We start from the raw sequence: 27,122 nt of genomic DNA on the forward strand, positions 1-27,122 counted from the left end.
AGCCTTAGCATGCCTGAAGCATTTGTGAGCTGTGGGTGTTTCTATCCCCTGTTGCTTCTCCAATAGCTATTAGGTAAAGCTCCCGGCTTCAGTTCTGAGGAAAACAAAGACGTTGGTCACTCTGAAAGATGAGTTCATGGCAATTGTATTCAGAAGGCAGCAGCAGCTATGGGCAGTGAGAAAGTAACATCAGGAACCTGAGCTTTAGCACAGAGCATTGATAAGGAGCACCATTATTGATGGTTAAACATCAAGTGGTTGTCTTCATCAGCTACATTTTTCTCTCTACCTCAAATGCTTCAAAATGTACTGTGCATGCACTAAGCAGATTGTGCCTTATTTCCACTTGAAATCCTGACCTTAACTATTGGACCAAGACCTAGTCATGTAATTGGCCATTATGGGCAGAGCAGTACTGAGAACCCTGAAAGCTGTGCTAGCATAAAAGGTGCCCAGCTCTGCAGGATTAGTGCCAGCCTTGGTTAGGCTCAATGATCTTAAAGGGCTTTTCCAATTGGAACAATTCTGTAATTACTGCCTTTAGCATAGCTACACTTTAACGCTGGCTCCTGCACTAGGCACTTGCATTTAGCAGCTGTTACCTCAAAGTGCATTTCACAGGCAGGCAAGGAAAATGAGCTGCTGGAGCACCACGGAAGCCACACTCACTTTCTCCTCACTAAAGCTGTCTTTGTATGAAGTTTGAGACCTCTGGGACACTCATTAGACAAGTCCTACAGCACTGATTAACTTCATTAAGTTGATCTTCTATTCTCGTCACCTATCACAGTTTGTTCTCTGTAGCTTCCTTTGATCCATGGAATACTTCTCTGTTAAGGACACTCTAGAATATGTGTAAGAGTCAAAGGAACTGAAAAAAGTTTGCAGTAGAGTAACAGAATTGACTGAAAGCAGCCAGTGAGGATCCTGGAGTCAGCAAAGCTCATCTCCAGTAGATCCCCAGGTAGACTAATCTGATTGTGCACTGGTGCAGCATGGAGCTGAAAGCAACCAGGCTCTGCTCTTACAAGATCAAGACTGGAACCCAGTGCAAAGTCATTACTGTCATTCACTTTGAGGGGCTTTTCCCCTTCATCCAGCAGCTTGATGGAAGTGTGTGTTTTTTTTTGTGAATCATGATGCTTATCACTTTACAAAACTGCCCACTAAGTCTTTTTATGACTTTTTACCTCATCTACTTACTAAACCTTTCCCCAGAGTTCCTCAGCAATCTCAGTGTCTGCACTGCTGAGCTCTGATTCAGTGCAGTTACCTGCTCAAATGGTCAATGCTGCTGTTTCTTTTGTGTTTGGACACAAGGAGCTGTGATTGTGGAGCTTGACCCAAAATAGCATTATCACTTCATAGTTTTAGAACTCAGATGTTATATCTGGAAATATTAACTCATCTGACCTTCTGCTAATGTCACAACACATGAACAAACAGTAACACACCACCATTTTCAGCTAAGCTACTACCATGTTTTCCAGAGATTTAGAAACAAAACTAGCATTTCACAAGCTTTATTAAGTTGGCCTTGCTGTTACCATCTTTCAGTGATGATGTAACTAGCTTGCCTCTAGAGTAATAATCCTCTCAGAGGTGACCTGGAGATCAGATGCATCATATATGAAGTGCTTACAGCAAAGAAGTCCCTTTGAATGTAGCCCAAATAATGCCGTTTGCCTCTTCCTGGGCTTCCCTCTGCACCCTGCCAGACCTATGCACTGTCCACATTCTCACAAGTCCTGTGGTCTCCAAATGCTGCAGTACCTGAAACACAACACTGCAAGCTGTATAAAGGTCATTAGCAAGAGTGTGGGAAATCGTTTGCTGTTCTGTAGTGTTTCCTCTAGTTAAAAAAAAACTGAGAGCTGGAATAATTATAATTACAGAATCATGGAATTGTTTTAATTAGAAAAAAAACCTTTAAGATATGATCAGTCTAAACTCTGCCAAGGCTGCTGCTAAACCATGTCCCTTAACAGCACATCCCTGCCTCTTCTAAACATCTCCAGGGATGGGGATTCCCTGAGAAGCTTGTTCCAGTGGGCAAGGACCTTTTCAGGCATAAGTTTCTTCTAACCTCCAACCTAAAACCTTCCCTGGTGCAACATGAGACTTTCTCTTCTCCTTTTACTAGGGAGAAGAGACCAAACCCCACCTCACTCCAACCTCCTTTCAGGTGTCCCCTCAGGCCTACTTTTCCCAATAACCTCAGGTTTTTCAGCTGCTCCTTAACTGACCTATTCTCCAGACCCTTCACCAGCTTCACTGCCCTTCTCTGAACACACCTCCAGCACCAAAATGTCTCTTCTGCAGCAAGGGCCCCAAAACCAAACCCATTAATGATCTATACATATTAAGTGTTGATTTACCTTTTTCTTTACAAAGAAAAAAATCTCACACAGCTCTTGGGTGCACTATAACCAAGCAGAAATCCTGTCCCCCCAGCAACACACTTAAGTTTATTGTATTTTTATTCACAACAAAAATAACTGTTGGCACTTGCATTAATCCCTCCAAATATTCTTCCTCCTCCAACTGAACTAAAGCAGTGTATCTACACACTGCTAATTCAAACTGTGAGTCTCTTTGAAAAGGCTACTCCAAAGCAAACTTGACAACCACCACTAAGATGAGACAATCAGACACTCAACAGGATGCTGTTTTGTGCAAGATGGTTTTATTAACAGATCAGAACTTGAAAGACTTCAGCTGGGCATCAATCTGAAAGGGAAAAGACAGTTCATTAGACATGCAGAACTGAAGAGACTGCCTCCTAAAGAATGAATACATTTCTAGTTTAATGAGACTTTGGGATGAAAATACTAATTTGATTTCACTGGATGTAAGACTTCAGTAGTCTTACACCCAATAGCTAACTTCTGTATGAGCATCTCCTCAATCAAAACAGTTCAAGAACTAACAGGATAAACACTGGTATTGTAACCTGTTGGTACCCACTTCCCCTGTTTGTCTAAAAGCATAGCAAGGATGAGCTTAAGATTTTATTAAGTTGTGCTGGGGGTGGTATAGGCTTGATAGCAGGAGGAAGTCCTTGCCAGAGTGACTTGCCATTGGAATGGGCTGCCCAGGGAGGTGGAGTCTCCATCCCTGGAGGTCTTGAAGCAAAGCCTGGATGAGGCACTTGGTGCCATGGTTGATTGGACAGGGCTGGGTGCTAGGTTGGACTGGCTGATCTTGGAGGTATCTTCCAACCTGGCTGATTCTGTGATTCTATTAAAGATCTATTTAGGCATTCTGTGTAGTCTAACTTTTGGTGCAGTAAATCCATTTTCAGCACAGTGCAGGAACTGTTCACATACAAACAATGAAAGAAAAAAGGCAGAGTTGAGACCAGGTTCCTGTAAAGTTTGTTTGATAGCTAATGAAAGTTCAGTATCCTGCCTATGCTGAATTGTCAAAATTTGGTCTCAAGTATTGTGTTTTTGTCCCCTATCTATATGAACTGCTACTGGAAGTCTTTATTTAAAATCCCAAACAAAAAGCAATCATAGTAGTTGAGACTACCAGTTAAGGGCTTTTACTTCCTACATGTAGTTTACTTGTATTTTAAACGGTAGTCATAGCAGTATGAAAGCAGCAGGAACAGAGTGGAGAAAATGAGAACCTTAACTTTATACCAGAGGTAGGTTTGCTTGCAGCCCAAGCAGAACAACTAACTGTTTATAAGGATAAGCTAATAAACTAACTGCAGCATCCCTGCCCAAACTGGAAGGTGGAATAAAGCCCCACTGTCCACTGCTTACAAGGGGTGCTGAGCTAAAGGTGCAGTGAAACGCACAACCAACCAGCTGAATGTCCCTAGTTTCTCTGCCAACATACTGCTCACATGCACTTATAACCACTGCAACAGTTAACAAATAGTTTCCCCTCTTTTTAAGAAGGCTCCCAAAAGTTCAAGGCAATCAACACTCTCTTAAATTTGGTGAGGATGGGAGGAAAAACTACACTGATAGAATAGGTGCTGGGTTTAAATTTAAAATAGCAGTTTCCATCTTATGCTCAGGAACCAGAGAGCAGCATGAAGAGAAAGTTGTGTTGCTCAATCTTGGTTAGGAAAGCTTGTGCACAAACTCCAGGGAAACATCTGCCAGCACTGAACTTGTAAGAGTTTTGTCATCAGCAGGAGAATTTCTACAACAGTGCTGGTCTGAGTAGCATAACATCACCCCAGGCAGCTACAGCAACTCTGTCTCCTCAGGTTACCCAGTGCCGTGTCAACAGTGCTCTCCAACTCTGCTGTTTCACAGATGGAGACAATAAAGCAACATGCAACTCTGAACTCCTCCAAACAGCAGCCACACCCCTTTAAACTGCGAAGTGCCATCAATATCCAGTATTTTATTAACCAATAGCTGGAAGTTGGGAATTCCTAAGTAAACTCTATCTACAGCTCATGTCTAACAAAACCAAACCAGGAACACCACAGAAGAAAATAAAAACCCAAACCAAAAAACCTTCCTGCCTTTGTGGAAACCACTTTGAGGAAAACTGGATCTTTGCCTGTTATTCTTTCCAAGCATCAGAACACAATGAAGTTTTGTTCAATTCCAGCACATGTCACACCAAAAAGGCATTTATTCTTGACGGGAAAATAAGATCTAGGCAACACCAAAGCCACTGTAGTGTGTTTGAAAAAGTGGAGAAAATCAATGGGAAACAGGAGAACTATGGAAAAAAAAACAGTTCTGGCTTTGAGTACAAGAGATTTCTCTCAAAACAGGAAGAGCAAAGTGACAAAAAATGGAGTGTCTGAACTAGATAATAACTCCAGGGTTTGACTGTGATGGTCAAATTGCTTCAAGTGTTAATAAATCTTCCCCTTTCTAAACAACAAACTACTTCAATGGGCAAATTAGTCTTTCAAAACTACCATCTTGGTCATGTTAACATGAAAGCTTATAATGAATCTTTCTGAAGCTTGAACAAGTTGAAAATTTAGACCATTACAATAATCTAACTTGATAATTTAATTTGTCCCAGTCCTAAACAGGCCTTTATAGAGAAAGAGACAATCTAGAAAAGAAAAAACACTGTACTTGCCACCACAAGACTTTGATCATATTAACAATTCATGAACGAGGGCTGAAAATTTTAGCCAAGATCTCAAGGCTTCCCAACTATTGGCAAATGAAAAATGTTGTTGACAATATCTGTACTTCCCAAATGCATCAGCTATAATACTTTCTCACAGATGAGGAAGCTTTAGCAAGACCTCAAAAATAAAAGCAGCATGCTATGCTGTCCATATTGTAGGTACCTCCACAAGTATGAGTTAATATAGATGAAACCTGAATGTTCAACCTATCACGGCAACAGCCTGCAGAGCAGACATGGATCACAGCATTGTATTAACTGCTGGTAATGTCTCACCCTTAGTTCATTCTCCTTATGAGTCTGTTGATCTGATCTTCTCTGTTCCCAGCATCCCCGCCTTCCACGAAGTGGATGGTTTTCTTCTTCATTCCACCCCGAGGAGAAGACAACTTGAAGGGCCAAAGGAAGTTGTTCACAACTTTGAAGTTCTTGCCAACAGTGTAAATTTCATGGATCACATCTTCCATGCAGATGATGCCAAGCTTTCCTAAAATTCAGTAATGTTGTTTTCAGAAAGGTTATGGAGCCACTGGCCAATAAGAAGGTAAGAATCATGAAAGTATTATCACCATACCTACTTATTTTGATAAGCACCCCACTGTCACAACACCCCATCACTGACTTTCCCACTGACTATGGATTAGCTGCAGCAAACTCAACATATGTTATTTAGTTGTTCCCATGGGCAAGAGGTCTTGGTTTCTACTGATGAATATTTGTATGCAGCAATGAGGAACTCTAAATCTCACTTAGCAAATGTTAAGAAACCAGTGTTGAGGCAAAGCAAGATTCAATACACTTGAAATGTACTACTTAGACTTATCTCAGTGAAACTCAATTCCTCCTGCTACTGAATAATGCATCTGCACATTTCCAGTCTTCAGCAACATCTTGGGAGCTGAGTGTTCTTAACATACAGTGCCAAAAAGGGAAGCGTTTAGTGTGATACTTATACCTTTTAGAATGTGATTATTCCTTTTCCAGAGCACTAGATAATCATGACAGTCTAATTTCAAGTGCCAAAAATGAAAGACATCAATGTTTGCCTCATTCATGTTGCATGACCAACATGCTTCAAATAAAAATGACAACCTTTACTAGCTACTTCTCCAGAAGGAAGTTTAAGAAGCCTAAGGCACAAACACCATCTCAGGTTCAGTTTGAAACTCCAAAGCTATGTTTAAGCTTCTTTCCTGTTGCAGTACCTTTTCACCACTGCAAAAGCTACTGACTTATGAAGTTTACACTTGGTATTACAATATAAAATACTATGGTTTGATTCTTTACACTGGTCTTGAATACTTCATAGTAACAGTTACTTCCAGCTTGTTATGTATTGAGCTCTTAACACAGAAGTAGAGATCATTAATCAAGCACTACACCAAGTTTGGTGCAGAACCAAACAAGGACTGTTTTCCAGCCTTGTGTTCGTCACCCACTGCCAGAGGCTGGACTTCAAGAGCAGCAGTATATACCGAGGCACTTCCGAATCAGGGAATTGTCAGTCAGAGCAATGCGCTGCTTGTTGATCTTCCCGTAGCCACGCTTGTAGATCAGTTCATGCACGGATTTCAGGTTGGGGTAACTGCAACAGACGCAGGGGAAAAAGTTTCTAGGTCACTTCAAATGACATCCCAAGTTAACAACTTCCCAGTGAAACTGGAGACCATATAGCATAGTTTCAGCATGTGGAATGCTGAAACGAAAAAGCAATGAGGCCACCAAGTAAAGGGAGGGGCTTCTGCCCCTTTGCTCCACTCTGAGACCCCACCTGGAATCCTGTGTCCAGCTCCGCAGTCCCCAGCACAAGGAGGACTTCTAACTCGGAAGGTTTGAAGGAGGCCACCAAGATGAGAACCTCCACTATGAAAATAGGCTGTTCAGCCTGGAGAAGTATCCAGAGAGACCTTGCAGCAGCCTACCAGTATTTGAAGGGGCATACAGGAGAACTGGAGAGGGACTTCTGATAAAGGTACAGTGACAGGACAAGGGGTAATGGCTTCCAACTGGAAGAAGCTGGATTTAGATGATGTTAGGAAGAAATTATTTGCCATGAGGGTGGTGAGGCACTGGAACAGGTTGCCCAAAGAAGCTGTGGAGGCTCCAAGCCTGGAAGTGTTGAAAGCCAGGTTAGCTGTGCCCTTGGAGCAACCTGATCTAGCAGGAGGTGCCCCTGCACATGGCAGAGGGATTGAAACTAGGTGGTGTTTAAGGTTCTTTCCAACCCAAATGTAAACACAACAGCAACAGAGAGCAGATGTTGCACCAAGTTTCCAAGAACACCAGTATGAGTGCAACCATAACTAACAACTGTTGCCTTTATAATCGTGTTTTCATGTCAAAGCAGGGAAAGCACACGGAAGATAAAATAGAAAACTCTGAACGCAAGGAAACTTGCAAGCCTAGTGCAGCAAAATGCACTGAAAATTTGCAGCCTGACCTGCTGATAGCAGCTGTTTCACTCACCCCCAGGCAATGTAGGGCTCCACAATCCGCAGCATGTTGATGGAAGCTTTGTTGAGTTTCACAAAGGTTCCATTAAAGATCTGGCGCAGGCGAAGGAGTTGCAGCACCTTGCGGACCTTGGGGCTGACACCATTGGTACTGGAGAACACATGAAAGAAACCCTCAGTTATCTATGTCAGGAAACAGCAGGTATCAAAGTCTCATACAAAATACACCACTGCTTTACCAATTACACAGATCACTGTACTTTGTGGTATTAGAACAGCTCTAGTTCCATAAAAGGAACTGAAATAAGCATTTAGTGAAACAAGTTAGAACTATCTTTATACTCTCCTGAACATACTTTTTCCTATCACACCTTTTGTTAGTCTTAAGACTTTGACTGGAGAGTTACAGCAACACTTCAAACACAGCTCAGCAATACATTGGGGAATACTGACATGAAGGTTAAACAGAAAACTTTGCTCTACAGATTTAAGATTCTGAGTGGACTGCAACATCTCTCTTAAAAGGAAAGACTGAGAGAATGGTTTTGGTTTAAGTCTGGGAAGAGAAGACTGAGGAGGGAATTTCATAAATGCTTATCGATACTTAAAGGGTGTCAGGAGAATAAAACCAGTCATTTTTCAGAGGTGTCCAGTGGCAGGACAAGGGTAAGAGGCTGTGATGGTTTGTGAGTTACCCTCCCCCCTACTCTTATGAAATTACCCAGACTAGACTTCCACCCAGCTGGCTGGAAGTTAAGGAATGAAGCTTTATATTCTGAGCTTAACACAATATACAAGCAGGTATTTACAGCATATTACAAATATACATAGCTATATACAGAAATGTATAATACAGGTCTCTCTTCTTGAACATAGCAAGTTGCATCTAAACATGAGAAAGAACTTAATTTCAGGGTGATAGAGCCTTGGAAGAGGCTGCCCAGAGAGGTGGTAGAGTCTCCATCTCTACAGACATTCAAAACCTGCCTGGATGTATTTGTGTGTGACCTCCTGTAGGTGAACTCGCCCTAGCAAGGGGGTTGGTCTTGATGATCACATCCAGAGGTCCCTTCCAACCCCTACCATTCTGTGCTGTTTGTATTTTTTTCTTAACAGTAACAGATTCCTGAAGACAACAACATCGTAGCTTTACACTTAAGCATTCTGATGCATGCACAACATACACTGTCAGCAACTTCCCAAGTTACCAGAGGAGGAAGGTTGGATTTTGGCTAGACATTTAAGTCTTGAACAGAGACAGGCAACAGTGATGCAAACCAAGTGCTTCTGAACAGAAAGCTGCCTACATCTGTATTCACTCTTACCCCCTTATCCTGATCACAAATGCCAGTTTGGGTTCTGCTGGAACGTAGTAATTCCCAGCTTTCCTGGCCATCCTGGCCATGCGGATCTCCTGCCTGTACATGTGTCTGTACTCCTTGTGGTACGCCTGGGCTTTGGCAAAGATGAGTTTTCTTTGTGCCTTACGGAACTGCAATCAATTGACGAAAGCACACGAGTTACTTTTAAGCAATACAGCACATGCCACAACTTCCCACAAGTAACACATATTAAAGGAATATCTGTTTGAATTGTGGAGTTTTGCATCACTCTTGATGCTTAGACGGGGTATCAGAAAAACTCCACTGCAAGTCTCGCAAATCACAGCAACAAGCTCCCCAGTGAGGTGGTTGAATCCCCACCCCTGGAGGTGCTCCAAAGAGACAAATGTGGTGCTGAGGGACACGGTTTTGCATTGGCCTTGGCAGAGTCAGAGAATGGTTGGACTCAATGCTGCAAACAAAGTAATTATGTGATTCTATGCTTTGGAGAACCGGCAAGAGTGTTCACAGCAGTGCTCCTTTACTTTGAGCAATGTTAGCATGCATCAAGTTTAGTCTCACAGAGACCACAGCCTTTTGCCTTGTAGGCGGCCAGCTTAAATCAACTGAACACACTGGCCATAATCAGCTGCTTAACGACAGAAGAAGAAAAGGTATATTTTAGCCCAAAGCATTATGAAGATATCAATGTACCAAACTTGAATACTGTGAACTCCTGTACTGCAAAAGACCATCAGTAGTAGATGATTCTGCAATGGAAAAATCCGGAAAGCCACAAAACATTCACCTTTTTTATAGCCAAGATCTTCTTCTGACGCTTGGCTTGCATAGCCGCATATGCCTGCCGCTTCTTCAGCAGGCTCTCCGGTACAGATGGCACCTTCTTTGCTCTGAATTGAAACGGGGGTTAAAAAATCTCCTTTGGCTGATACGAAGTAACAAGGTTCTAAAGCTATACCCAACAAACACCAACGATAACACTTAACACAAGACGCTCGCAGGCCTCACTGCCTCCGGCAAGTTCAAAGCCCGCCAGATAAACGTGAACCGTGGTCCCAGGAAGCGGCCTCTGAGAGCCAGCTCTTCCTCCCCACCCAACTGAAGGCCGGTACTACAACCATCGCCTACGAAACAGCCGTGACAGCACCGGCGGCGCTGCATCCCCGCCGCCATGGGCCTTATCATCCCACCGCTCCCGGCTCCAGGGCACTTGTGTCCTCTCCCGTAGAGCCGCCAGAGGCCTAGCGACAAGGCAAGGGCACGGGCAGCATCCTGGTGGCAGAAATAGGGTGCAGGCACCACTGCAGCCGCTGATGGCGGCGGATTATCCCCGGGTGAGGCAGGCACTTACTCCGTCTCCGCCATGGTCAGCACCGGAAGAGAGAGACCGAGCGCATGCGCAGGTCCCACGTAACCCTTCAACGCAGACAGGGCCCTGGTCGTCCCAGGACCCCGGATTCGGGCGTCGCCGGCACTGCCTGATCGGAACGCGTTCCAGGGTGGCCGATGCGTGCCTGAAGTAATCGCGCCCGCGCCAGTAGTTACTTTGCGTCCGGCGGGGCTAGGCCGGGCTGTGTCCCGTACCGGAGCCGCTCCGCCGTCAAATCTAGCCTTAACCGCAGTGACGGGGCGGTCCGGACATCTCGTGTAGAACGGGATTTGCGCTACTTCAGCCTTAACACCTTCACGGAAAGCCCTTGGGATGCTGCCTCCCGCTCTGCGCCTGCAGCATCCAGACGGGGAGGACGGCTGAGAGCCGGGCAATGCCGCTGCCGCCGCATGCTCTGCAGTTACAGCCACACTAGCAGCGGAAGGATGCCCGTCCCGGCACTTCGGCTGTTTCTTTGGGACTGCTGAGGGCTGCTGGCTGTAGCTCCTGAGCCTAAGGCTGTATGTAACACTTCTCTCTCACGCGAAGGCAGCAGCCCCGCCACACAGTTCCCCAGGCACGGAGGAACGCCAGGTTCTGCGCTGCCGGTAGGTCTTGGGTGCCTGCTGACAGCTTGCAGAGACGCGAGGCAGTACTGAAGAGCTGTGAGAATGCTGTGGAGACCGGCCCTGCCCACAGTGATTTCTGTAACAGCATTACTTTGTGTTATGACAGAAAAGCCTATGCTACCTGATCTCATTAAAGCTAAAGGGAGTCATTAAACTCAGCAGGCAAACGTGCAATAAACCAGCCACGTTATCTGCGGAAGGAAGAGGTTGTCCGCGCTTTCTCCCAAAACTGAGCGTGAATTGCCGAACCCGGCGCAGCGTTCGCAGCGTCCCAGCAGCTACTGGCTGCGGAGGGAACGGAGCGCACCGCGCTGCTCGTTGACACACGGCAGAGGCAGCGGAACGAGCTCTGCCTGCCCACCCTCGTACGGGGATTCGCAAGGACTCGTTGTTCCTTGTCCTTTGAAGCTGGCGAGTGCCACAAGCGGACCTCTCCCGGCGCTGTGCCGGCTGTGCGCAGGATGCCTGCTTGCAGCAAGCGGCGGTTCCCTCAGGGAAGAACACACTTTGTGCGTACTGGCTTCCGCGTCAGTTAGCAGGCGGTCAGACATTAATAGCGTCTGTATTCGGCTGACAGCCGTAAAAAACTCCACCGTGCTTTTCGCTCGGCAGTTCCTTACGGATCAGCACCAGGAACTCGAGGCGAGCAGGCCTAGCAGCACCCGGGGGCACCCTGTCCGCGCCCCGGCGTTGTAAGAGCCGCCGTAGGCCTGCCCCCCAGCTCGCCGGTCCCTTTCAGTCAGCAAAGCCCACAGGCAGCAGGCCCACACCCGCTCCGCGACCGCCCCAAGACGTCGCTCCGGCGGCAGGCCGCTGCGCACGCCGGGACATGCAGTCCGCGGGATTTGCGCCCGAGCGGGCAGCGGGACGCCGCCGAGCCGCAGCCGCTGGCACCGCCTGAGACCGCCCGCCCTGCAGCGGCAGCGAGCAACAACCGCTCCGCTCTGCTGAGGCCTCCGCGGGCCTCGCCCCCGGGGCGGGGCGGGGGCGGGGGTCTCGGCACTGCGGGGCGGGCTGCACCGGCGTGGGGAGGGGCCCACCGCCCGGCCCGCCCTATAAAGGGGGTCGAGCGCGCAAGATGCTCAATGCCAGTGCCTGGGAGATCGCTGAGCTCCTCGGAGGCGGTAGTGGCAGGCGGGCATCGCCGTGTCTGTGCTCCCTACTTGCGTGTGTGGCTGAGGCAGGCTGCGGGGACGCGGCGGCGCTCGGCGCTGAGTGCGAGAGGCGCGGAGTGGGGGAGAAACTCGGTCCTGGGCGGTGCGCTGGGAGCTGAGTCTGTCTCCCTGCCCGCAGCAGGAGGTCCTGGGTAGGGGCGGCCCCAGGTAGGGGGAGCTGGGCGGCGAGGAGGAGCAGCCTCCGGCGTTGGAAAACTCTTCGCTGCCGGCGTCTGCCCCCTCCGGCTCCGCGGGCGGCTGTACCGGGACGCGCGGATCCCCCGGCAGCATGAACATCCTGCTGGAGCTCTTCGTGGTGACCTTCCGAGTGCTCTGGGCTTTCGTGCTGGCCGCGGCCAAGTGGCTGGTACGGCCCAAGGAGAAGAGTGTGGCGGGGCAGGTGTGCCTGATCACCGGGGCGGGCAGCGGCCTGGGCCGCCTCTTCGCGCTGGAGTTTGCCCGGCGCCGGGCGCTGCTGGTGCTCTGGGACATCAACACGCAGAGCAACGAGGAGACGGCGGGCATGGTGCGACACATCTACCGGGAGATGGCTGAGGCGGCCGCCGCCGCTTCCAGGGGTAAGCGTCCCTGTACTGAGCCGGGCGGGGTGTCCCGGGCCCGGGCGCTGCCCCGTGTTTCTCACCTGCCAGGTCGCCGGCCCTGTCCTGCCGTGGCGGAGAGTTAGCCAAGGCCATCTGCCCGGCGGGACCCAGCCTGGGCCGCTCTCCCCTGTGGCGGGGTTCTAGTGGGGAGCTGTGAGCAGAGACCTGCTTCGTAGAGCCTTGGGCTTCAGCGGCGGCTCTCATACCTGTCCCTCTTCTTAAAAAGAGTTCTTGTGTGCCGTGCTGACACCGAAGTAAATAGGCGTTTTGCTGTAGTGGAAACACACTCGCGGTTCTTACTTGTATGTCGAAATACGATTAAGAACTTTTCTTCTCTCTGACCTCCCTGCCCTGTTATCTTTCTATTCCTTAGTAGCTGGAGATGGAGAAAAAGATGTGCTGCCCCACTGCAACTTGCAGGTTTACACATACACCTGTGATGTGGGCAAGAGGGAAAATGTCTACTCGACAGCTGAGAGGGTCCGCAAGGAGGTTGGTGAGGTCTCCGTCCTGGTTAACAATGCTGGCGTGGTCTCCGGGCACCATCTTCTGGAGTGTCCTGATGAGCTTATTGAGAGGACCATGATGGTCAACTGCCATGCACACTTCTGGGTAACTATAAACTTTCTGCCACTTCTTGTCTATTAATTTGGGCAAAGCAACTGCTGTCCCTTAACCTCCTGCGTGCTTGAGTTTGTCACTTGATTACTTTAGGTTGCAAACTTGCTGTTCTGTTTAACAACATTCTGGGGTATTAAGATTGCTGCCAAAAAGTTTTAAATCAACTCTATTCACTGTGAAATCTTAAATTTTAAGTCGTATGACCTTTTCTGCAGCACTTTGTGAAATCCTTCCCAACTGAGTCTGCTTGAAGTTTGTTACTGTTAATGAATGACTTCTCAGCCTTCCTCCCATAGTCTTCTGACAGAGTGTTAGCAGCTTTAAGATGCTGTTTTAATGATTATTACAATAGCAAACTTGCACGTTTCTGGGGAAAAAAAAAAAAAGTACTTTAAAATCCCTGCTGGAAATGTTGTTTGAATTGCCTGGGAGGCAAATTGTTGTTTTGAAGGCTGGGAGGAAAGGCAAAAAAGAGATTTCTCAAGAAATCAAGCCAAAAACACTTTTTCAGGCATCCTGCATATTTGTCCTCATAGCTTTCCTCTAGGGGCTGCCAATAGATGTAAGAAAATCTTTAGTATGGTTTCTGGGGTGATGTCTCCATAACTTGTAGATGTTAATCAAGGAGAACAGACTATGTGATCTTTCTTGTCGTTCTAACCCTTGGTTTCCAGTGTGGTTTATTTTTATGCCCACAATAGGGTGGAATTACATAAACTGGAGTGTTGAAGGAGGGCATGGTGCACATTTGGGCTGGCATTAGCTGTCAGACTGAGGCCATTGTTAGTACTGAAACTGTTCCTTGGGCCTTCAAACAAGGTTATGAAATTCACTTGCATAACAATCAAATAATTAAGTAATGTGAAATATACTTCAGCCTAAGCCTTCTTTGTCTGGTCTTACCTCTTAATAAAATCTTGTAAAATGTCTCATCTTCGAAATATAGAAGGCCCTCCAAAGCCTACCTTTTTTTTTTAATGTGGAAATGAAATGCTGTTTCATAACCCTAAAGGAGCCCCTTTCCAGTCTGCACTGCAAAACACTTGATGGCAGAGCAGCCTTTTTGCAATGTATTGTAAAGCTTGCAGAGAGAGTGCTCTAAACTGTGGTGCACACGAGATAGTGTGTTTAGGAACTCTTTCAAACACTGGAAGTATATTTTAAGGCAGGTTTGAAAGGTTCTGAGAAAGCTCATATGACTTCTTACAGCAAGAGCTGTGTGTTCCCTGTCATAAAAGTTAAACTGATGCTTAAGCAGGGATGTGTGCTACATTTCATGGCTGTTATTGATGTGGTTTGAATGCTGAATTGACAAAGTTTCCAAGAACTCTAAATTATGACATCACCATTAATTAAAATATGGGAGGATCCTAAATTTTCCAGCTGTTCTTCCTTCAGGCCTAAGTCATACACTTATTTATAACATTGTTTAAGAGATCTTTTTAAATCACTCTTTGTGTTCTGAGCCCTACAGTAACAGAAAACTAAACGTAGAGTCTCATATTGCTGTGAGTGAGTTTCCACAACAATTTAATTTCTCTCTGAATATTACAGTGTGAAGCAACTTTCAAATTAAAAAAAAACACCCAAGCCTCAAAACTCCTGCCAGCAGGACCAGGGCAGTGATTGTTCTCCTGTACTCAGCACTGGGGAGGCCACACCTCTAATACTGAGTTCAATTTTGGGTCCTTGCTTCCAGAAGAACATTGAGGTGCTGGAGTGTATGCAGAGAAGGGTAACAAAGCTGGTGAAGGGCGTGGAGAGGTGCTGTGAAGAACAGCTGAGGGAACTGAGGGTGTTTAGTCTGGAGAAGAGAAGGCTGCGGGGACACTTCATTGCTCTCTACAACTCTCTGAAAGGAGATTGGAGTGAGGTGGGTGTTGGTCTCTTCTCCATAGCATCATGTGATAGAACAAGAAGACAGGTCCTGAGATTGTGCCAAGGAAGGTTTAGGTTGGGGATTAAGAAAAATTTCTTTCCTGCAAGAGTGGTCAGGAATTGGAGTAGGCTGCCCAGGGAGGTGGTGGAGTCACCATCCCTGGAGATGTTCAAAGGAGCATGTGGCCATGGTGCTTTGGCACATGATTTAATGGCCATGGTGGTCTTAGGCTGACAGCTTGACTTGGTCTTAGAGGTCTTTTCCAACTGAAACAATTCTATGATTTTATAAGGAGGTGTAGTCAAATCTGAACTGTGGAATTTGAGATCTTGACTTAAGCTTCTAAGGAGCAATCAATACCCTGTATGTAATCGAGGATCTGTTCATATATATAATTCCTGCAGATCCCATGTCCTGCTTTGCTTTTTCTTTTTCTTTTAGCTGTTGACAAAGCTTTTTTTCCTTGTGTTCCCCTTCACAATCCCAGAAAAGGCTGGCTTGACCAACAGTGGGTGGACTTCTGTTAAAGGCCATAGTAGTTAATTCATAGGATATCATCTGAATGGGCTGCTGAAGCCAACATTTTTTGATGCAAGGCAATGCTAACTTAAATAGAACAATGTGTCTACATGTGTGAAGTCTTACACAGCCAGTCTTTTCCCTCTCAGCTGAACTGGTGGTCCAAAAGCTAAGCTAATGCTCTAGGGCATTATGTAGGCTTTTAACTATTCTTGGAGGGTGTTCCATCCAAAAACCTGTAAATGTATTTTATAAAGACATGAATTTTCCATGTAACATTGCTTCAGTAGTTATGTGTCTGTACCTTCTGGAGTTTTGTTGGGGTTTGGGTTTGTTTGTTTAATATGTGGCAAGGGAAATTCTCATCCCTTGAGCTCAATCAACCCTCAGTGTGCTTCTACATAAACCTGTAAAATGGGTCTCTAGTATCATCCCCTTGAAATGTCTGAACTGAGACTGCTTGCTTTGTGCAGAGCACGGCTGATGTGAGCTTGGTTGATGTTAGCTATGATCTGAAGGCTGCCCAACTTCTGCAGCAGGCAGTGTCATGACAGCCTGTCACTGGTTTACTGTTATGACTCTAGCTGAGCTGTGCACCGTATCACAGACTGGCAGTCAAGAGAGCCTTAGCAGTGTGCCACAGCCTGAACAGATGCTTTCCATTTTGCTGACATTCATGATTTGTATAATCCTTCCTGTGAGTGTTCTATATAAACATGTCACCACTGCATCATGTAGCAATTTCCACAGCATAAAATCCACTGCAGTATTAAATGCCTGTTATTTCATGCTGTGATAACTTGAATGCTTCTGATATTGAAAGCGTAGGCACAAAATCCATTCTGGTTTGAAACAAGCCAGCTCTGGTTTGCTATAATTTGCAGATGCACAAAGCTGTAGCAGGAGTGTAATGCTCTCCCTCCTGCCAGGCTGCTGGGAGAATAAGAACTTACTCAACTGCACTTGTCAGTTACTACAGAGGAACTTCTGCAGATGAAGAAATGATCTTTCTGGCATGTGTCAAGTTTAAGATTTGAGAAATGCTAAATCCCAGCACAAGCTAAAGCTGTTGCTTTCAGTTTTAAGCAACCTTAGGAACGTGACACTGCACTTTACTTGTGGTCTTGCAAAAAAGCTTAAGTGAGGTATCAAAATACTGTGCTTTAGATTGTGGAACTGCACTTAATAAAACTACAAGCTTATTTCAGGGCAATTTGGCTTTGCCCGTCTACTTTTTTTTCTGCTGGAAGAGTAATGCCATCACTGGGTAAGCAGGTATCAATATTGTACTTTAGCATAGTGCTTAGGAAACCCTAGATTTGGTTGTTGAATGGGACTCATGAAGGGGCAGGGACAAAGTGACAATCAGGATCTGTGAAGCTGTGTGACATCAAGGCCTTTCTATATAGCAGATCTTCAGTACTGAGATCTCAGAGAACAGTGGTCTGCATTTCCCTGCTATGTGGATCCTCCAGATCTTTCAGCTGAAAGCTCTCCTCCTGGAGGACTTCTCTCCAACTTGCCAAAAGGGGGAAGCAAAAGCATTCAGCTCCGGCTCTGTCATACTTTTAATAACTAAAAATCCATGTAGTGAGAGACTGGTGTCCAGAGTTTGAAGAGCTGCCTTAAGTGGAGTGGTTATCTTCATTCGCTTATAAACTACTTGGTTATTTGAGAGACCTTTGAGGTAGCCTAAAATTGGTACAGGAAGAGACAAATACTGAGGAAAGAGAGATACTACCCAAGTAATGTACCTGGGAAAGAAGGTTACTGAAACAAATACTCATTTGTGCAGCTGTTGTGTTTATTGGGCTGACAGGATTGCTGAAGCCTTGGAAAATAACAGTAGCTGGCAAGTAACTGTCTATAAATACTTATTGACATTCTGGTTCTTCAACCTTCCTGGTGTAAAACTTTCTTGTGCCTATAGCTTTAGTTTAAATAATGGAATATTGCATTTGTGTGCTTACTGAATCTTCTACAGAAGAAAAGACATTTTAAGTTCTGTTATTTCAACTAGTACCAGGCTGAGTCCTGTTACCTGTTGACACTCACTTTGATTTTTGTCTTAATCTGTATGATTCATGTATCTGTATTTAGTCATAGATACTACAGTCCACTGACAGACCAGCCAGTTACCTTTAACATTTTGGATAAGTGGAAATAACTACTTTTATTGTTGTGGGTTTTTTTTTACTCATTAGAATGTATCCTAAGATACATTTATTTACTTGTATAGTTTAATCTACAAGTTCTTGACCTTTTCTCTTTTATTTTCCTCTTAAAAGTGAGCTGGATCAAGTTCAAGCAAAGCATGTACATGTAATACCAAAAGTATCCTAAAAGCTAACTCTTCCCTTGCAAAATGATTCCAACTGCATACCACCAGTGAATGACCCTGGACAGCACATACTTTGTGTGCTGTGGTAGCATGCTGGGTGGTGGGTATGAGAGGAAAAGCAGCCCTACTTTTAGTTATGGAAATTGTCCTATTAGTTGTACTTAAAACACTTAAAAAGTGTTTTGGTATGACTCTGCAGCCCATATGTTCTTGGGTTCATTTCTCAAGAAAATAGAAGGAATCTATAAATAGAAGAAATGCTGTAGTCCAGATATATGTTCCAGACAACTGCTCTTTCCCAGCTTATAAGGGAATGCACTCATCACAACTTCTGGAAAATAAATAGGTGGATATGTTTCATGAAATGGGTTGGGCTGGAAGGGACTTTAAAGATTGCCTATTTCCAATTCCTCTGCCACAGGCAGGGACACCTACTACACCAGATTGCTCAAGGCTGCATCCTGCTTATCTTGGGGTATTGCCAGGGTTGAAGCCCCTACAACTTCCTTGGGCAACTTGCTTGAGTGCCCTCACCTTCGTAGGGAGGGTCTCATCTAAATCCATCTTCTTCCAGTTTGAGATCATTACCCATTGTCCTATGATTCCATGTGTTTGTCAGAAGTCTCTCCAGTGCTGCTGTAGCCCCCTTCAAATACTAGAAAGCTGTTCAAAAGTCTCTCTGGAGCCTTCTCTTCTCCAGTCTGAACAGCTCCATCTCTCTCAGCCTGTCTTCGTAGTGAAACTGCTCCAGCCCTCTTCATGCCTTCCTCCAGACCCAGTCTACCATGTTGTTCTTCTGTTGGGGGCTCCAGAGCTGGACACAGGACACCAGATGGGGGATTCTGCTTCTTTGTTCCACTCAGGCCCCATCTGCTGCCAGCACTGCTGGAGATCAGCCCAGGACAGGGTTGGTCTCTGGGCTGCCAGCTCACATTGCTGGCTCATGTTGAGCTTCTCATCACCCAGCCCCCCAGGTCCTTCTCCTCAACACTGCTCTTTATCCATTCTCCACCCAGCCTGGCTTTGTGCTTGGTTTATTTCTGGAATTTGAGTGGGCAGAAAACTACTGTTTCAGAACTTTCCTCACAGATTTATTTCATGATCTACCAGGAGTTTGCCTAGTAGAAGCACAGTTGTCACCAGCAAGCAATCTCTAGTTTTGTAGCCTGTGTCTTGCAATCACTGCACATCTGTAGCCTACCCTTGGAGTCATGGTGTAGCTGTAGTGATCATTTTTCAGTTTTCTCATGCTTCCTGGGGTGGTCCCCAACCCAGACCACTTAGTTCAGGTGCCTGTATGTCTAAGCTTTGGCTGTAGAACCAATCTTACATCAGTTTCAGAGCAGACGTGGGGAGAATGAAAACAACCCTTTGCAATGTGCTCATCTGAAGTGTGTGGAAGCATCATCCGTGGATGAACATCTGTTACTTGTTCCTGGAAGGAAAAAGATGTTGATATCAACTCAAAGGCATGGATGGGTTTGTAATGTTGGTATTTCTGCTTCAGATACTCGGGTGGAAGTGAGCTGTCTTCTGGATTTTTATGAATGAGTGTCAAGATGAGGGTGCCAGTCTCTTTATAGTTGTGCCAAATAATAGGACAGGAACAACAGGGATTGTATGTTGCATATGCTGGAACTTGGGAAGTTCCACCTCAACGGGAGGAGAAACTTCTTTCCTTTGAGGATGACATGGCACTGGAACAGGCTTCCCAGAAAGGTTGTAAAGTCTGCTTCTTGTTTGTGTGACCTGCCTTAGGTGATTCTGCTCTGGCAGGGGGGTTGGACTTGATCTCTGGAGGTCACTTCCAACCCCTAATATTCTGTTATTCTGTGATCATTAAGCATGTTGAGTTGCAGTGGGAGGTGAGTCTCAGTCTCATACAAAATGCCCATTCATTTGCCCTGTGAGGAATCCTGTGAGTACCTGTAACTGTGATTCCAGAGTGATGCCCACCACAGCGTGGCTATTCCACAAGTTACTCAGCTCCAGTCCTTGAGGTCCATTGAAACTGTTCAGTCATGGTTCTCCTTTATCTCTACTGTATCTCGATGATAGATGAGTAGTTGCTTATTGAGGAGCCTAAACAGAACTGCTTATAGCATTCTTAACTTGCTTATTTGGCAACACTTCCATCAGAGTGGTGGGAAAATGGCATCAAAGATTCTTTGACAGTCCTACTGTCCTACATGTACTTTCTGTACTAGGGCATCTGCCTTGCGTGGTGGAGAATGCTGGCCTCTTTTTCCAACAGCAACTGAATTCATACATTTCCTGGCTTTCACTTTACATCATTTAAAAGTTTGAGGTTTTTTTTCATTGCTCTCAGTTAAGGAATCTTTTCCTCAAAACACTTCAGCTGCACCCAAGCCTTTGCCCCAGCTTCTTTCAGGCATGCTTTAGAAATAAATTTGCTGCACCATTTAAACAGTGCACAGACCTTAGAGTCTCAAAGAGCACAAACCAGAGATTCTCTGATTGTGACCCATGCTTTTGTTTTGTAGATTATTGTCCAAGATTAGGTGTGATCAGCCAGCTCCTCCTGTGTACTAAACTGTGTGAACCCTGAAGAGTTCAGGTGCAAACAGTAACATGCTTCACAGAACAACTCTCCTTTCTTTAATGGATCTTTCATATTGCTTCTCTGAAGAGACCATGCCAAGGCTTCTCAAGCTGTTTGAAATGTATTTGAAGTATTAATTATTAGTGGTTTGTAGGTCTACAGCTATCTAAACTAGAGGTGGAGTAGCAGTATAGCCTGCAGGCATAAGGCCCTTGGAAGAACTGTGCTCTTCAGTCTCCTGTGACTCGTTCTGACGATCAGAGACATGCCATCAAACTCTGAATGCTTTCAGGAGTGCTAATCTACTTTGAAATAATGGTCCTGAATTAATGATCAGAGTGATGATTAAATTCCTGCTTTTATGGAATGAGGTAGGTTGAATAAGCACAACACTTCTGCACTGACTTTGGTCTGCTGTTATGCTGTTCCTTGTGAAGGACTTGAGGGGGCAGGAAAACCCTGAATGAAATGAAAGTCTTTGCCCATGTGGTGCCTAAGCTCACTAGAAATGGGGGTGGCTTTTCAGTCAAGTAGTCTTAAAGATGATGTGTGGCTTGTCCTCTGGAGGTTAGGACTTCAGAAGTGTCAGATTCTTCTATTTACAAGGAGCTATCTGCTTTTATTTTCTGAAAAGCAGCTAAGTTAATGAGATCTCATTGTGTTACCTGAAAGGAGGTTGTGGAGAAGTTGGTACTGGTCTCTTCTCACAGGTAATTAGTGATAGAACAAGAGGGAATGGCCTCAGGCTGCAACAGTGTAGTTTTAGGGTGGACATCAGGAAACATTTTTTTCCCCAGCAAGAGTGATCAGACATTGGAATGGGCTGCCCGGGGAGGTGATTGAGTCACCAACCCTGCATGCATTTAAAAGTCATTTGGATGTGATGCTCAGGAACGTGGTTTTGGGGTGAACCATGCAGAGTAGGGCTATCAACTGGACTTGGTGATCCTTAGGGGCTTTTCTAACCTGAACATTTCTGTGATTCTGTTACTAACTTTGTCATAGCCAAGCCACTGTAGCAGACTTGTAGATACAGGCATGTTTGTGTGCTCAGCTGTGGAAAAAAGCAATCCTGATGTGGCTATGTGTCCTAACCTAGAATTTGTATCGCTGCCTAGGACCTGTCTTAACTGACCTGTCTTGCTCTGTGTGGGTGAGCAATCCTTTTCTGTGGCTCTGTGTCATCAGTTACTCTCTAGACAGGTTAGAGAGATGTGTGTTGTGTTTTCTACAACCACCCCTGCCATTTTAGAACTGTTCTTTTAAAATATTTTCAACTTCTCTCTTTATCAGCTGTGAAGTGTTATTCTTTCCCAGTGCTTCTCACGCTTTGATTTCACTTCTGATGTGGTTTTTGTAGGGAGTGGGAAGGGTTTTGTTACGTATCTCTAGCACTAAACCTTTCTACAGTCTTCCGTATGTAAAAGCCAGAGCATTACTCTTGATAAACTTTGCTCCCCTGACCTCTGAGGTTTTGTTGCTCTTCACACCAGTGGTGAAACAGAGTTACTGATACCTGTCTTTCGGGCAAAAATGGTGCAGTCTGTTTTGCAATGGCAAGCTGAAGCTGATTTACAAGCAGTGCAGTGTGCTCTTACCTGTGGTCTTAGGCTTCTTTGTTTTAAAAACCAGAAGTCTTTCACACCGTAGCTGAGAAAGTGAGACTTGGAGATTGGTAGAATCTTTCTGAGGGTTTAGTTTGGAAGAAGGTATGTCACAAACGAGGGAGATTCACATCTGTGCTTAGACTTCTAAATGAATGCTCTGTTCTTGTAAATAATTGTGTTAGTATAATGATTTATACACCAGTCAAGTTAACACTTGATGTGAGTTATCACAACTGGGATGAGAGGGCATGGTAGGCCAAGGAATGCTGGAACAGCTGTGGGGCCGAGGTGGCTGGCTTGGTGTGAGCCTTTTGAAATTCAAGTTTGTTTGGCTGTTGAATTCTGCACCTAAATGTGCCCTGGTGCCGGTTACTTCTGCCATCTGTTTGAACTTGTGCGACAGCTTCTTGAGCGCTTCTCTTTCAGGATTGGTTTGGAAAAGTACTTAAATGTAACTTGTCCAAATTATTCTCTTGGCTTTCTATGTAACACTGGAACAGGTTGCCCAGGGAGGTGGTGGAGGCCTCCTGTTCTTGGAGGCTTTCAAGGTCAGACTTGATGGGGCTCTGAGCAACCTGATCTAGTTGGGGACATCTGTGCTTACTTCAGGGAGATTGGACTAGGTGACCTTTAAAAGAGTCTTCCAACCCAGTGCATTTGATGGTGAACTCCCAGGCTGGCTTTGTGGTGGCAAACTGTCACATGAGTCCACCCCTTCAATATATGTCATTGATAATTCATCTGTTCCTTTGGTGAGCCAGTTCAGCTCACTAACGTGTCTGGAAGGCAGCAAGGAAAGTTACTCATTTTCTTGGCCAAGCTGATTGGGTTTTTTTTTCTGTTTAGAATCAACTTCATCAACATTTCAGACTTGAACTAGACAGTATGGGGTGCACATGTGTTGGGGACAGGGTGAAGAGGAGTAGGATAGAACCATATAGCTATGAACAAGACCTCAGTAGCTCTCTAATGAAACCTCATTCTTGCAGAGGTTCTCCAGGATAGGATTTTACAGCCCTTGTATAGTGAAGAAGTCATAAATGGTTCCAAGCTGTAGCAAATCCACCACTGGTGTAACAACTTGAATATAAGAACTCAGTTTCTAAAGAGATAGCAGTGCTTTGACTGTATGCTATTTAAACCTCCTAGATAAAGGTAAGTTAGCTTTCTGAACACATCAAATAATGTTAATAACTCTGGCTTAGTTGCCTGCCACCATGACTGCTGTCACAGCTGCTATCCCTGTGCCTACTGCAGTCTGACTTCTCTGGAAATCAATTGAGTGTGGAAAAAAAAGGCTAGAGCCAAGTTCCAGCTTGCAGGAAATGAGCATAGTTGCCACAGGCAGGCAATGGAAAGAAGTATCTCTGTCTTTGAAAATTTGTTCCCAAGAAAGTGAGCAGTTTGCTGGTGTCTGGTTAAAATGCCTGTGCAAGCAGAATCTTTGAACATTGTGTTAGTTGCTGTTTTGATTACTGTATTAGCTGGAGTTATTTTTTGTCATTTTAGCCTTTGTTGGCTTATGAAGCAAATATTTACCTGCTAAGACTATTTTTTGCACACTTTTTTGAGGGAGAATGGGGAGAAATGTGAAAAAGACCTTGGTTTTGTAAAAATCTCTTCATTTTCTGCATTAAAAAGATGTTGTTTCCCATTCTTAAGATGTTGGAGCCTTATAGGTTTGTACTGTTCCCTAACTAAACTTTGAAGCTGAATTTCCATTCAGCTGTAATATCTTCTTTATTCTTCTGCTTTCACTAAGAGACTGTTACATGGAAAAGGAAGCTTTACTTCTAATCTCATTCCTCTTGTCACATATTCAGTTATGGCATAATCACTTTCCTTCTTATCAGGTAATTGATTCAAATCAATGGCTTAGTGGCTGAGTTGGAGAGGATGAGTAAAAGTGAGTCAGCTCTCATCTGTAATTGCAGCTCTGTGGAGGTAGTTGCCTGAGTGAAACAGTTGCCTTCTGTTGAATAACTTCTTGAAAAGCCTGTTACATAAATCATAAAACATGAATGATCACTTCGTATTTTCCCTAAGTAGTTCTGACAGGACCATTCTCTAGTAATATTTTGGAAACATGCAGACTAAAATACCAAATTTTACTAAATATTCCAGAAGATGACTAAGCTTATGGCAAGCTAGAGAAAAATGTGTGTTTAAAAGTTGGATCGGGTTCTTGTTCGCTGAACAGACCATTCCGAGCTCTTAGCTAATATTTGTCAAATGAATTTGTTGTTTGAATTTTTCACTGACTCAGAGGGGCATGTTTTCATTTTTTGTCAAGATTATCAAATAGCTGGCAATAAAAAACAGCTCTCCAAATGGTTGGACATTTGCTGCGAGCCTGTGCTAATGAAGACAAGGGACTAATGTGTTTGTTACGCTAACGTCAACATCGCTCTGAAATGCTGTGTGGCCATTTGTTGGTATATAAACAAAGCAAAATTTCCAGTGGCTTGACTTCAGCAGAGCTTGAACTGGCTTTTGTGGAAAGGAGTAGCCAAGTAGTAACTTCTTACTTCACCTGAAGTCAAGATTTGGTGTTTTGAAGAAATGCAAAGTTAGAAGAATCTAAGGTTGGTGGTGATGCCTACTGGGATTTTAACTTAAGTTCCTGAATTTACAGGAGTGTAACTGGGCTGTCACAGCTGTGTTGAAGCTATGTGTTAAACCTGGGAGTTTGGAAAGCTCAAATGCTGGCATGGTAGATTGGAGCAGAAGGACTTACTTTCTTTAAGCTGTATGTTACCTTGCGGTGCTTGCTGCCAACTGTGTAATACTTGGTAGCTGTGATAGTCTGAGAGTATAATGAGATCGGTATCATGGAGGATAAATATCAGCTAGTATAATAAATTCCTTTTGTGCAGGAGGCAAGAGGTCAGGTTTTGAGCCTGAGTATTTTGAAAGCTTCAGTTCTCATGCTTGGTTATGCCTTATATTTGTGCTGGCTGCAGAGCTTGGCATGTGTGTGTTCGTTCCTGAGTTCCACTGCACTCTAGGCTTGACCCTTGCTTATTTTGGAGTGTGAGGCAGACACAGCTAGGCCTCCAGCAGCCCTCTTCCTTGTCATCTTACCCACTGCTAAGGCTTCTCAGCTTCTAGAGTAGTTTGGCATTTGAAATCCTCAGCAAATATCACTGGCACCTTATGTTCCACTCTTTCACATTGCTCCAGCAGGGATGCCATCTTCCTCCCTCTCTGCTGGCTGTGGAGTATCCAACACAATTGCTTTGTCCTATAAAAGACATTACCATTCTAAGCAGGCAGGGTTGCCTGTGAAGACTCAGAATACCCTTCAGAAGTTGGCCAGGGAGTGTTGTTACTGGGGGACATCTTAGAGCTAGGAGAAGAGCATCATTATTTTTTGAGAAGAGTGTAGCATGTTCGTTCTGAACTCAGCTGGAAATGTGTTTATTCCACAAGAAATTCATCTAGGTGTTCTGCACTGCTTCACTGGAGCCTCTCTCTAGCTGAAAAAACTTGAGACCAAAGGAGGAGGAGAAGTGGAGGCAGAACAGACACCATCTCAGACAGAGCAGGATAATTTATTACAGTGTAAGGGGAGATACAGGAGAAAGATAGCAAAGGAATCAGCATCCTTCCCACTTAAGATCATGAGTTGATAACTCACGGTTAATAGAGATAAAGCGTGCAAAGTCTCTACTGGCTTGTGACTGTCTTCCTCTCCAAGAGGAAGAGCAATGGGCTGTTGAGCAGGGGGTTGTTGCACTGAAACAGAGAATCACAGAATGCTGAAGGATTCAGCAGGGTCACCTAGAGCCAGTGGCTCAAGACTGCGTCCAGACAGCATGAAAATTTCTACAGCCTCTCTGGACAACCTGTGGGAATGTGCTTTGTTTTTCCTAGCCCTATGAAAGGGAAGATGTGTGGGCTCTGGAGGGAAGGGATTCTAATTATACAGTGACTGAAACAGTGATAGGTACTGCTGCTTAGATAGGAAGTTAGGCATCAGCAGAGTGGTATGTCCAAGTGTAGGTGAAAGCAGGCAAATTTGTGTGCATTATGGCATGCTCATTAAAGGCAGCTAGATGCTTCCATAGATATGGCTGGTGACATAGTTATTAGAAAGATAAAACTCTTCACAGGACAGGCTTGACATCAAGGCTGGAAAGGATTTTAAAAGCATGTAAATCTAAAATTTGTTTCATCTTGGGGAAAGAGTATGAAAGTTCTCAGAAGAATTGGAGAGTGCATAGCAGTAATGGGAAGGCTCTCACTATCAGTTGCTGGTAGAGAAATAGCAAGGGTAGTTCAGCTGGAATGCTTGAACTTCTTCATGCCCAGAATGCATAGAAAGTAGTGGCCTCTCTAAACAGAACTGAAATGATCTTAAGAAGAAATTAAAGCCAACTTTGGCTATGTTATGTGTACCTAAACCCCTGCCCTGATGAAAAGTACAGTCAAAATGTAGAGCAGTGTGATGGTGGAGAATGCAGAAAAGCTTTCTGTAAGAGAGCTGGCAGTTGGATTAGTAGCATACCACGAGAAAGAAACATGAGCTAGTGATACTTTTTGTCAAGGAGGAAAACTTCTGAAGCAGGACTTGTATTATTTAGGTAGCAGTCTTGAGTACTTACTGTACACTTTAGATGAGGACAACAAAGCTGTCTCAGTTACCTAAGACCCCAGGAAAAGAAGCCCTAGAAGGGAGGGAGAGACAATGTAGTGGCATGAGGCAACAGTAACAAAAGTTCCTGTTGCAGTGTACTTTCCTAAGCTCTTCATATTCCCCTGTCTGTAGACACAACCCTTTTTCAGCTGAGCCCTGTTAAACTATACAAAAGGCACTTTAACCAGGCAATGTTCAGTTGCCCTAGACATGACATAATTAGTTTGAGTAGTAAAGAGTGGAAATCAATGATTAATGTTTGAGAGATAACTAGTGGTA

General features: G+C 44.8%; 2 protein-coding genes and 1 long non-coding RNA gene across 4 annotated transcripts in view; 2 read left to right on the plus strand and 1 right to left on the minus strand.

Moving 5' to 3' along the window:
* Positions 1-2,667: 2,667 nt before the first annotated feature.
* Positions 2,668-10,376, minus strand: RPL7 (ribosomal protein L7). Its single transcript, XM_064154650.1, has 7 exons — positions 10,272-10,376; positions 9,708-9,810; positions 8,903-9,069; positions 7,591-7,728; positions 6,600-6,709; positions 5,401-5,611; positions 2,668-2,730 (listed from the first exon to the last, which is right to left on the minus strand). Exons 1-6 carry the CDS (start codon positions 10,283-10,285, stop codon positions 5,403-5,405), a joined length of 741 nt encoding a protein of 246 aa, XP_064010720.1. The 5' UTR covers positions 10,286-10,376; the 3' UTR covers positions 2,668-2,730; positions 5,401-5,402.
* On the plus strand, positions 5,585-8,922 carry LOC135181444 (uncharacterized). The gene is made up of 2 exons (XR_010304880.1): positions 5,585-5,668; positions 8,694-8,922. It is a non-coding gene; the product is annotated as an uncharacterized LOC135181444 (long non-coding RNA).
* A 1,627-nt stretch (positions 10,377-12,003) lies between the features above and the next one.
* RDH10 (retinol dehydrogenase 10) overlaps positions 12,004-27,122 on the plus strand; it is a 29,533-nt gene continuing 14,414 nt past the window's right edge. Inside the window, exons 1-2 of one of the 2 annotated variants that reach the window (XM_064154649.1) lie at positions 12,004-12,650; positions 13,051-13,286. In XM_064154649.1, coding sequence (XP_064010719.1) covers positions 12,362-12,650; positions 13,051-13,286 — 525 coding nt within the window. In that variant the 5' untranslated portion in view covers positions 12,004-12,361. Of the gene's footprint in view, positions 12,651-13,047; positions 13,287-27,122 lie in introns of both variants that reach the window. The other variant, XM_064154647.1, reaches the window with a different exon arrangement.

Source organism: Pogoniulus pusillus, chromosome 14, assembly GCF_015220805.1.
Source record: "Pogoniulus pusillus isolate bPogPus1 chromosome 14, bPogPus1.pri, whole genome shotgun sequence".
In the NCBI taxonomy this organism is placed as follows: Eukaryota; Metazoa; Chordata; class Aves; order Piciformes; family Lybiidae; genus Pogoniulus; species Pogoniulus pusillus.